This window comes from Myotis brandtii, unplaced genomic scaffold (assembly GCF_000412655.1).
Source record: "Myotis brandtii unplaced genomic scaffold, ASM41265v1 scaffold668, whole genome shotgun sequence".
NCBI lineage: Eukaryota > Metazoa > Chordata > Mammalia > Chiroptera > Vespertilionidae > Myotis > Myotis brandtii.
In genome coordinates, this window is record NW_005370597.1 from 4414094 (window position 1) to 4426475 (window position 12382).

The 12382-nt window shown below is 44.4% G+C and overlaps 1 protein-coding gene across 6 annotated transcripts in view; it reads right to left on the reverse strand.

Annotated features, from left to right (window-relative positions):
* FGF1 (fibroblast growth factor 1 (acidic)) overlaps positions 1 to 12382 on the reverse strand; it is a 106301-nt gene that overhangs the window by 21699 nt on the left and 72220 nt on the right. For all 6 annotated transcript variants that reach the window (XM_005881100.2, XM_005881101.2, XM_005881094.2 and 3 more), the window contains one exon: positions 2213 to 2415. In XM_005881100.2, the coding sequence (XP_005881162.1) occupies positions 2213 to 2381 (169 nt within the window). In that variant the 5' untranslated portion in view covers positions 2382 to 2415. The remainder of the gene's footprint in view (positions 1 to 2212; positions 2416 to 12382) is intronic.

Consider the following 12382-nt stretch of genomic DNA (forward strand, 5'->3'; position numbering starts at 1 on the left):
GGTAGAGAGCAAGCACAGTGCGGTGGTCATTTGTACTTAGATCCTGCTGCATGAGGCATTTTCCATGAATAATGAAGACTATCTGATATATAAACCATCACATCAAAACCAGTGATGTGCGTTCCATTAAAAAAAATTTTTTTCCTCTTAAAGATTTTTAAGGGAGAGAGGAAGGGAGAGAAAGAGACACATCAATGTGAGAGAGAAACATCAATCAGCTGCCTCCTGAACACCCTGCTACTGGGGATTGAGCAACTCCGGCGTGTGCCCTGACCAGAAGTCTAACCGGCAACCTTTCAGTGCACAGAACGATGGCCAACCAACTGAGCCACGGCGGCTCAACCTGTGCATTCCATGTAAAAGCCATCCTATGGAACATTACTCTCCACCTGTGCTATATTCTGTGTCTCCTAATTTCATCCATACTTTCCTTCTCCTGATTCGTGACACGTTTGGCCCTGTGACCCTCTTTGCAGGGACCAGATCTGACTTTTGCCTTCTCTACAACATCTAATGCTTCAGTGGTAACTCAGGGAATTCCCGATTATATCACAGAGGACCCAGACACTAGTTCACACAAACACTCCATCCATGCGTTTGTTCCGGCCCTCCGGTCCAGTTTAAGAACCCATTGTGGCCCTCGAGTCAAAAAGTTTGCCCACCCCTGTTCTATACAGTTAGCATACTAAACAGAGTCGTTTTCCCCCTACTCTGGTGCCTATTTTTCACTGAGGATCAGGCATTCGGAAGGCCCATTTGAAGACAAGCCATCAAAACAAGGCCCAGTACATCTAACTCTGCAGCTGCAAGCCCCAACCTCAGCCTTCCTGCTCCTCACCTCAAGGTGGCTGGGAGGGAAGGGAGTGCCAATTCATTCTCATAAATGCCAGCTTCCCTCCCCACTGCCTACTCATCTGAGGGTAGAGAGCAAGCACAGTGCGGTGGTCATTTGTACTTAGATCCTGCTGCATGAGGCATTTTCCATGAATAATGAAGACTATCTGATATATAAACCATCACATCAAAACCAGTGATGTGCGTTCCATTAAAAAAAATTTTTTTCCTCTTAAAGATTTTTAAGGGAGAGAGGAAGGGAGAGAAAGAGACACATCAATGTGAGAGAGAAACATCAATCAGCTGCCTCCTGAACACCCTGCTACTGGGGATTGAGCAACTCCGGCGTGTGCCCTGACCAGAAGTCTAACCGGCAACCTTTCAGTGCACAGAACGATGGCCAACCAACTGAGCCACGGCGGCTCAACCTGTGCATTCCATGTAAAAGCCATCCTATGGAACATTACTCTCCACCTGTGCTATATTCTGTGTCTCCTAATTTCATCCATACTTTCCTTCTCCTGATTCGTGACACGTTTGGCCCTGTGACCCTCTTTGCAGGGACCAGATCTGACTTTTGCCTTCTCTACAACATCTAATGCTTCAGTGGTAACTCAGGGAATTCCCGATTATATCACAGAGGACCCAGACACCTAATATCAACACACACCAACACCTGAAGTACTAAAGCAGAAGGAAGACATTTTTATTCTTAGATAGTCAAGAAGATTCTTTTCTCCGGAGTTATCGATACCGTCTGAGAGCTGGGCTGGCAGGAAAGCCCGGAAGAGATGCTCAGCTTTTGGCTCGAATCTCTCCGGCTCTCTAGTTTCTATAAGGTCTGGAGAATGACTTTACCCCTCCCGTTACCACAACCACATCTGCACGATATGCAGAGCGGAAGCTGCATAATTTATGAGGTGCAAGCTACGATTCAAACCAGGATTTCACAAACCAATCCCAGTGGAAAGGTAACGCGGAGAGTCGGTAAACTTGAACCTGAGCCCATGTCTTTGTGCGAGGTTTACCCGCCCTGCCCCGTGCGGCTCTTCCCCGCATGGAGCAAACAGGACCCTGACCAGCCTGGAGGAACAGACCTCTCACTACTTACAGAAATCTGAACATCTGAACACTGGCCGCCACATCTGAGCTCAAGGCAGTTGTGTAAGTCAACAGAGAGTTCCTTTCGGCAGGCTGTGGCCCTCACAACTCTAGTTTCCACACCCAGACCCTTCCCACATTGCTATTGCCCTGCCTTTGAGAGTGTCATGCCCGGAGAAGAAGGTACCAATCTTTAGATGTCCGCCCTTCCCCCACCCTTGACTAAGGAAGACACCAGAAAGGGGAGGGGCTCCCAGAAGGATGCCTGGGTGCTTACTGTGCTGGTCGCTCCTGTCCCTCGTCCCGTCCACGGTGCCGTCTGGGAGGATCCGCAGGAAGTGGCCCCCGTTGCTGCAGTAGAGAAGCTTGGGCTTCTTGTAGTTCTCCAGAGGCAGATTGAACCTCTCGGTCAGGGCCGTGAACGTGGTGACTTCCCCCTCAGCCATGGCTCAGCCGCTGCTGGTTAGGGTGCTCTCAGGGCTGTAAGAAATTGAACAAACCTGTAGAACGTTCTTCCAGCAAAGGTGCAACGTACAGGCAGGGAAAGGGAGCCTGGGGGGCAGGGCTCTGGTCGGCTGGGAACCACAGACAGGCCAGGTGATGCCCACAGTAATGGGCCCGTGTGGTGGCCGGCGGCTAAGGAAGGATAGTCCTGGCAGGGGAGGGATTGTCTGGCCATTTCTCACTTCCAATTGGACACGGCTTTGGATCAAGCTGTGTGTTTTTTAGAACTTTAAATTTAATCATTTGGCCAAGGGAAAAGAAAATAATGTGTTGGTCCCTCCTTCTGATCCACACACATCCTCAAATTAAATACCGAAGTTGCACTAAAATAACCCCCGTGGTCTGGCTGGAACCCACAAAAGCCGAGAGGCCGGCGCTGAGGTTTTGCCCTCTATCCTCCCACGGTTTTGACTGGGCACCGCCAGGCCCAGGTGCAGAGATAGCAGAGAGCCCAGGCTCGAGACCGGGAGGACTTGCATGGCGGCCTCCCACAATAGTGACAGCCGAGGGTTAGTGTGTAAAGGAAAATTCTGGGTTTGCCGGTGGGAACTGGGGAGCCGTATGTGAGGGTGTTACGTGGGGTTTTTAAAGGGCAAACACTGTGCCAAGGGAAGTTTTTTGAGACAGATCGTTATGAAGGCTATGCCAGTTGTTGCCTGCTTCCACAGCTCTCCACGCATCCTTGAGGGCTAATGTGTAAAGGAAAATTCTGGGTTTGCCGGTGGGAACAGAACCGGAACTGGGGAGCCGTATGTGGGGGTGTTACATGGGGTTTTTAAAGGGCAAATACTGTGCCAAGGGAAGTTTTTTGAGACATCATTATGAAGGCTATGCCAGTTGTTGCCTGCTTCCACAGCTCTCCACGCATCCTCATGACACACAGAGAGGGTGTCCCTTGTGCAAAGGCCATCTTCATCCTAATTACTGTCTAATGAGACATACTTATGATGACACAGAAACCACCATATTGCATATTATAATCCTCTAATGTTCTCCATGCCCAGTATCTACAAATTGGTAATATATTAGTGTAAAAATGTATCAATTATGCCTCTGAGGATTAAAAAGCAAAGCCAACAAACACTAGAATTTTACAGCATCTACTTGTCCCCACCATGTAGGAGAATGGCGTGCTGGTGACTCAAGGACTGTACAAGGCAGAGGCGAAGAGACCAGGACCCTGACATGGAACCTTCGTAAGTGTGAGTAGATGCTGGTCGTACACATTGGTTATCAGGTGGCCTTATAATAATGATCATCATCATTAGCATTGTATTCTGGGCTACAAGCTGACTCATATAATCCTCACCACCACCCTTTGAAACAGACACTAATATCCCCCCCATTTTATAAATAAAATGTAGCCAAAACGTAGAGATGTTCAGTGGTCTGTCCAAGGTCAACAGCTGGTACGTGGTGTCTCTGAGCCTCCAGACGGGGCTCTTGAAACAAAACCCTAACGCGCCCTTACTCACCAGGAAAAGGTTCGGTGACCTCACTGATACTGCAGTGTTCTAGTCATCCCGCCCCCTCCACGGTTTCCCTCTCTGTGGTTTCAGTTACCCACGGTCAACCGTGGTCTAAAAATATTAAATGAAAAACTCCAGGAATAAAACATTTCCTAAGTTTTAAATTGTGCAGCGCTCGGAGTAGCCTGATGAAATCTCACACCGTCCTGCTCCGTCCCTCCCAGGACATGAATCTCCCTTTGGCCAGCTTATTCCTGCTGGATACACACCCACCTGTTGTCTCTTAGTGGCCGTCTTAGTTATCAGATCGATTGTTGCGGTATCATAGTGCTTGTGTTCAAGTCACCCTTACGTTATGGCCATTCACCTAACTTCCACTACAGTATATTGGTATAACTGTTCTATATCATTATTCATTATTGTTGTTCGTCTCTTACTGTGCCCAATTTAGAGATTACACTTTATCATAGGTATGTATATGTAGGAAAACGTAGTATACAGGTATAAGGTGTGGTGCTGTCTGTGGTTTCAGGCAAAAATTATTTACTTGTGACCCAGACGTTGGTTATCACCATCACCAACAGCCTCGGCTTTCGCCCCCATGCCAACCTTGCAGTGGGGCTCCTGGTGTCGCTCATTCCCCAGCGGAACCCACATCACTAGGTGTTAAGGAGCCCTGGGAATGTCACAGAAAGCCAGCCAGCCCCCTGCATTCTCCACACTCACCATCCATCCACCCATCCCTGGAACAGCCTCATGGAGCTACTCCACAGAAATTAATTCCGCTGTAAATGGAGGCAACAGTTTGGACAGTTTGTCCTGGTGACTTTGGAATTAGGGATCATTTTGGAAGCGTCCATTTGTTTTCTCTGCTCTAGGCATTTTAGTGTTTCTGGTACATCTGCTATCTGCAGCCACATGGGCCAGTCACACTAGCCCCACTTTCAGTTAATAGTTTGATGTCCCTCCACAAACCCCCAAAGAGAATTTTGCATATTCCATGTAAACATATATTTAAAGTCAGACCATCCCAAATACGCTCTTCACATATGGTAAAACTCTGTCCAGCCCTTTCACATAGTACAATAACAGATAGAAACTTAATTCTGTTTACATTGATTCCACAGGGAAGACGGCAGATTTTACCTTGCACAGCACGTTGCATTTCCTTCTCAAACCCTCATTCTTTCTTTCAGACCCTTTTCTTTCATCCGCAAACCTCTATGTCTCTGTGTCCACCTCTGTTTTGTTTTGTTGTGTTCTTTCCTCTTTCTCTCTCAGTCTCTCTCTCAGCCCTTTTCCCACCCAGCCTCTTCATCTCCCTCTCACTCCACTTGCTTCTGGATCCCTTCTGATATGAAGCAATTTGGTTCTTCCAAACATGGCCCTCTTCACCCATCACCTCCCCATTAGCATAGAATAATTACAAGATACCCCTTCCTTCAAATACAACTAAGAGATCATTAATATTCTTTGTTTTTATCAATTTTTTCCCCAAGCACTTACTAAGTTATGTCCTTAATTTTTGCAGGAGATAATAATTATATACTAGTGTTGCCATTTAACTGTAGAAATAGCCACTTGTAATGTCAGTCTTCGGTGGGCAGACTTTTGTTTCTTGTTGTGCCTGGGTTTTCTCAAATGGAAGTCCCACGTGCCCCTGATTGTGCGTGTTAAGGAGGCCGCCCTTCTGGATCCAGCAGCCATGGAGAGTCTCCATTAGGACATGTTCTAAGTGTTGGGCATGGATTTGGCTCTATTTGATTCTTGCTTCCATCCCATTGGGATGAAGGGGAACAGATGCACAGAAGGCGGACTGAGGTTGGAGGCACCAGCTCTGGCCAAGGACTGTACTAATGCTCCCCCTCCCGGACTTCATCACTGCGGGGCTCTCTCCAGCTAAACCACCTCTGCAGGGGCCAGCAGGCACCCCTCCTTCCTGATTACAGGGCAGCCTACGGTTATGCCAGGCTGAGACTCTGCTCTCTGCCTGCTCCCCCAGGAGGAGGGTCGGTAATGGGGTGGTTTACTGGCTTCAGATTGCTCCCGTCACCCCTCAGTGCAGATCCATACCTGGAAACCCGATGGGGACCTGCTGGCTCCTGAAAATAAGCCTCGAGTCAACGTGAAATTGATAGACTGTGGAAGCAGCATTTATGAATCAGCTGACACTTAAAAAAATAAAATCCCTTTTGTTGCTGAAGGAAACCCCAGAGACACGAAAAGCCCCCCCCCTTTTTTTTTTTTTGCCTTATTACAGTTTACCAATATTTTAAGCAGTGGTTGGTCCACAGTTTCTTGCCAATCCAGTATTTGTTAGAGGATAGGAATAAAGGAAGTCTATGAGGTGATAAAACCATTAGGCAGCAGCCTTAGCAAGCCCTTGGGGATTTACACGAATTGCTCTAATAAATGAATCCATTAACTCCATGAAATCAGGCATTAAGCACAATGGAAATTTATAAGCTCTGCTTCTTGTTATTACTATCTTCTTGTTGGCTGTTGGGGGAAGGAGTTATGTCTCTCTCTCCCTCTCCCTCTCTCTTCCTCTCTGTCCTTCTGTGTGTGCATGTGCGTGTGTGTGTGTGTGTGTGTGTGTGTGTGTGTGTGTGTGTGTGTTGGGAGATGTCAAAGATCAAGTGGACTTCATGCCATTGTTGTGTGCTAAGCCCAGCCCTTTGAAATTTGGGGCACTAGTGAGATTTGGGGAAAACCTGAAGATTTTCTTGACTTATTAGTGACACCAAAGTGAAGAGAACACCAAGCCTTTTGGAACATCCATGTTAAAGGCTGACATATTTTGTCAGCTGTAGCTTTTGGAGGAGAACGTGAACTCTCACACACGAACAGGATGCTAAGTGTACACCCTTGCCCAGGAATACACAGTCACTTTTCAATGTGGTACAGCCCCTTCGATGCACTAATGGGCTCTGGGAACCTGGGCGAGTCATTCACTCCTTCCCAGATGTGTCCCCTAACATTCCCCACCCTGCCTGGGCTCAAAAGTCATGACAGCACTTGGAAAGAATAGAACTATGACCTGACCGGTAGGAGATATGAGTAACTGGTTATGTTGAACCAGTCAAGGCTTGATGTGGTCTAGGTCAGCCCTGATTGAATGCTTAATTTAAAGTAATTTTTAAACTGGTATGAAACTCTAATTTTTTAGTTCCTCTCATATTTGGCAGAAATTAGCTAAGCTCCCCAACCCCCCCCCCCCCTCCCCAATCATTTAAGCCACCAAGATAGCAGAGAAATGAAGGAGGCAAAGGGAAAGCAGTGTTATGTGTGGCAGAATCCCAGTCACCATTTCAGACTCAATCCTCAGTTTACCCACAGTTATTGAAGTGACATTTGTGAAGCCTGCTATGGGAACAAGACATTTGTGCTCAGTTTGACTCTGGCCACTAAGCTGGAAGGGAATACTCACAGTTCTAAAAATCAAGGGACATCAAATGCTGATTTTTTATTTTTGTTTTTATCCCCTGTCACTGCTTACACAATGCAGAGTACCCATGAAGGGAGATATTTTGCAAAATATATAAAGCCACTGAAGGTAGATGCACAGGCATCTGTTAAGGTGGTAATTGGATGTGTCCGCAAACCCAGCATATGTAAAACAGGCCTCACCTTTGGTTCCAAATACACTTTAAGTCTTCCCTCCCTATCTCTATGAATGGCATCACCTCATAACTTAACTATTCCTTATAGATATTAATTAACCTAGGTCTTATTAACTCAGAATGTGAGCTAATATTAAATATTAAAGGTAATATCAAATATTAAAGGTAATTACTAAAGAAAAGAAAAGAAATAGAATTCATTAATTCAACCAGCAACTGGCAAGGATAAGGGAAATGAAACAAAATAAATAAAACTGTACTTATTCAAAAGAATCCAGGGAAAGAAATAGAAAAATTGCTCAAGATTAGGTGGTAGAAATTAATTCAAATGTATTATGATCACAATAAATGTAAATGGGCTAAATTTACTAGCTACTGAATTTTTAAAAAATTCATCTACACTGATTTCAGGAGACATATTTAAGACACAAAGGTACAGAAAAGTTAAAAACAAAAGGATGAAAAGTAGATACCAAATGTTAACAAAATTAAAAGTTGATATGGCGATAGTAATATCATACAAAGTAGGTCTAAGGCCAAAAGAATGATTAAGGGTAAAAGGCATCACTGCATAGAGATAAGTAGAATAATCAACAGAAAGATATAAAAAAGCCTAAGCTTGTGGGATAATGACAGAGCCTAAAAATATATAAACAAAAATTGACAAATACATAAGGAGAAGTTGACAAATCCACAATGGTGGTGGAAGATTTTAATATATTTCTCTTGTAAATAATAGAGCAAACAGACAAAAAATATTAAGGATATAGAAGATTGAAATACACAAAAAGCTCAATTGAATGAAATGAGAGAACTCTGCACCCCAAAATTAATGAACACCATTCTTCTCAAGGCCACTGGAGCATTTATAAAAATTGATCATGTATCAGGTCATAAGGCAAGACTCAACACAAATAGAAGAATCCATTTTGTCCATACTATTCTTTGGGTGGAGTGGAAATCACTCACACCCCTCCTATTGGTGACAAAACCCTTTCTTTTGTACCTTTTTAATGTCTCCTAAAATCATCTTCCTCAGTCCCACTGTGGCTGCTTTAGTTCAGATGCAACACCTTCTCTCACCTGGGCTGCTGAGACAGGCAGCAGTGGTCCCCTTCTTCAGTACAGCTCTCTTTCAGTGCCCTTTGACCCTGCTGCTAGTGGCCTTTTAACACATGATTCTGACCATCCGTCTCCTGCTAAAGATCTCTGACTGTGTCCGTGGGTTCCCTGCCACCGTCAGGATAAGTATAACCCAGACCCCATCATGACGTATGAAGCTTTCATCATCTGCTCCTTGCCTAACCCCGTTGCCTTTTCTCTTACTGACCTGTTTTTCTACTAGTCCCCCCACAGCCTCACACCAGCAGCATTCTTTCTCTCTCCCTTCCTCCACCTTTCAACCATGGCCTGGCTAAGTCATACTCACCCTTCAAAAATTTATCTCAGATATTCTCTCCTCCAGAAAGCCTGTCTGACACGTTCCCCCAATCTAACTCCCTACTCTTCCTCCACACCACGCGTACCAGTTTAGATGAGTTTATTCCCTAATGCTTCCATAGCCACACTGTATTTACTCTCATACAGCACTGGTTGCAGTTGCCATACGGAGTCCCTGTTTAAATTCTTTAGTGGTATCCCAACAAGGCCTGCGGGGCTCTGTGAGAGCCAGCCTGGCTTCCTCCCCTGCCTCATCTCCTACCACACTCACTTTCTAAATTAGCCTTTCATTTCCTTGAAATCACTGCCTCCCTCTGCTCCCTAACCCTTACCCATGCTCTTCCCTCTCTCTAGAGCACTGTTCCTCTTCATCTTCTCTCTACCCCACCCACCCTGTTAACTCCTACTTTTCTTCAAGTCTTAGTTCAATTGCCAAAATCCTTGAGGAAGCCTTTCCTGACTTTCCTTAACTGGGTCAGGTTCCTCCAGTTCTCATAAGACCATTTAACACCTCCTCAGAGCTCTTACTTCAGTTTTTAATTACACATTCATTCTTTTCGTTATTTAATTAATGTCTCCCTTTACGTCGGTCTTGTCAGTTCCATGATAGTATAAATCAATGTCTTGCTCACTATGGTATCCCAGTGTCTGGCAAAATGCCTGGTGTCTAATAGGCACTTGATAAATATTTGTTGAATGAGTGAATGAATATAATGTAATTATGTTTACTTGACTGTCTCCTTCATTCGTCTCTAAGACCTTGGGCTATTCTTCCCCCCCTCCCCACCCTACCCTCCCTAGACCTAGCACTTAGCAAATGCCTGCACAGAATCAGTGTCCTGTGGGTGACTGAATACCAGGCCAGTTCCTTCTCAGGGTCCTAGTGGAAGCATGTTATCAGGAGACTTAATCCTCAGGTATTAATAGAAAAACTAAGCCAAGAGCCTAAATGCATTTTAATTGGGTTAAAATTAGGCTAGAATATCCCATCCTCGGTTAAAAATAGGCCCAACCCTGGTTCCCGTCTTGTAGAAGACACTTCCTTACATCTTCAAAATAAGTATTATGGAAATTAAGAATCTAAAGGAAGATTTCAGACTTTTGGTCTCAAGTCTAACCTTCTTATCTGACCCAGAGAACGTCTGTGTGGTCTGGTTTTACTATTTTTGCCAGGGAGTGTCAGGCTGGCAGGGACCCACTTTACACCCTCTGGTGAAGGAAAGTCTGCCTGAAGAGGGGGCGACAGTGTGTTCTTCTTTCTCTTTTTCCTCTACTCCACCCTCCGTGATCTGTACCAGGTCTGAGGTAGGAACATACCATGGCTGACTGGCCTGGGATAGCATCTCAGCGTGCTGTCCCCAAGCCAGTTCTATTCCCCGAGCTGAAATCTCATCTTCCAAAGTTGGCAGTAAACCGTGGATGTGGCCTGGGATGGACTTGAGAGTGGTGTGCAAGTTTGTAAAAGCCAATTATTAAATATTCAGGAATTTTTGCGAGCCAGTTGTTAAACCATTAGTAGCTTGATATCAGCCCTGGTGAGACTATTTACACCACAAAAATTGGCAAATACTACAAATCAGGGCTTTTTTTTTCTTCTCAATTTCTATCCTTTCTTTCCCTTCTGTTATTCTCCCTACCCTCCTCCACCACCCCCCTTCTTTATTTTCTCTGGTAGCTGGTTTACCAACATACTACTGAACTTGGGTTTGAGTCCTGGCCAGACACTTGCTAGCAAATTACTCAGTTTTGAAGTCTCAGTTTCCTCATCTGCAGAATGAGGTTTCATAACAGCAGCTATTGCACAGAATTGCTTTAATTGTTACGTGATAATACACAAAAAGTGCTGAGCCCTATACTTGAAAACTTGTAAGCATTCCATAGATGTTAGTTTGGTTACCATACTCCACGTATCATATTGTTTAGTTTTGTCAATCTGCACTATTCATTTTGGATTGAACAGACTTGATTTTAAACATTGAGTAATATTTTGGCAATATTTAAAAAATATCATTTTCTATATATAGGTTAGAAATTTTCATTATCACTTATATGTAATGAATGTCTCTTCTCATTTGCTTGGGTGCTAACTAGGATATATTAGGAAAAACAATATTTCATCATTTTTTGTGTTACTGTCCAGGATGACAGAGAACCTAGGGTTCAATAGTCTTTCTTGTCTGTTCTTTAATTTAAGATCCTTTTAATTCTAAAGAATCCCAAGTCACTGATAAACTGTGTCCTGGCTTCCAGAATCAAATATTATTTGAGGGAGATCAAGATGTCATACTCTAGAACAGTGATGGCGAACCTATGACACGCGTGTCAGAGGTGACACGCGAACTCATTTTTTTGGTTGATTCTTCTTTGTTAAATGGCATTAAAATATATAAAATAAATATCAAAAATATACATCTTTGTTTTACTATGGTTGCAAATATCAAAAAATTTCTATATGTGACATGGCACCAGAGTTAAGTTAGGGTTTTTCAAAATGCTGACATGCCGAGCTCAAAAGATTCGCCATCACTGCTCTAGAATGCCAACAACTTTTATTCAGTACCTGCCATGGGTAGAATCCTGCAGATGTCCTGGAAACTTAAAAAAGAAAAGAAAGAAAAGGAAAAAGGAAGGCCCGAGATTCCTAGTCCACAATTAAAATATGCAAATATCTCTGAACACTAGAAGTTCTTTCCTAACTCAAACTGTGGCAGAACATGACCCAAACTCTCCTCCGACTAAAATCTGTATTCCACTTTGTGTTAATATTTCTATAACCCAGTGCAGAATTAGTAACGTGTTTGACTGATTATAGGGTACTGTCCCAAACCTCACTGGAGTTGTTCCATAATATACAATATGTGTACCATACTGCCTTTCTAAAATCTCCAAAATTCTGATTCGAAAATATACCTACCCCCAAGGCTTTTCAGATAAAGGGATTCTGGACCTGTAGCAGAAATCACAGCGTCTGCCTTGAAGGACTTTACACTCTGGCCATACGAGATTCATCAAGACATGCTTCAGAAAAGAGGGACATAGAAGCCTGGGCCAAGTAGCTGGCAGGAGCGGGGGTGGTTATAATCCAACTGTAGCACCCAGCAGCTCTCCTACCCTTAGCTCTCACACCCCGTAATGAAGAGCAGAAAATCTGAGCAGACAACTGCCACCCCTAAGGATCTCCTCCAATACCCTGAATTTCCTCCCTTGATTCTGCATCTTTAATTCTCTGCAGTCTGGCTCATCTACTCCTAAAGCACTTCTCCCCGTCTCGAGCATTGTTCAGTCGGAGGTCAGGAATTCTTCCAAGTGCTTAGGGAAAACAGCCTCCACTCCGAGGAAAAATGGTGCACTCCCTGGCAGTGGCGTGTGTGCTCTGTTCTGTCTGAACTTTAATGCTCACCACCTCCCGCC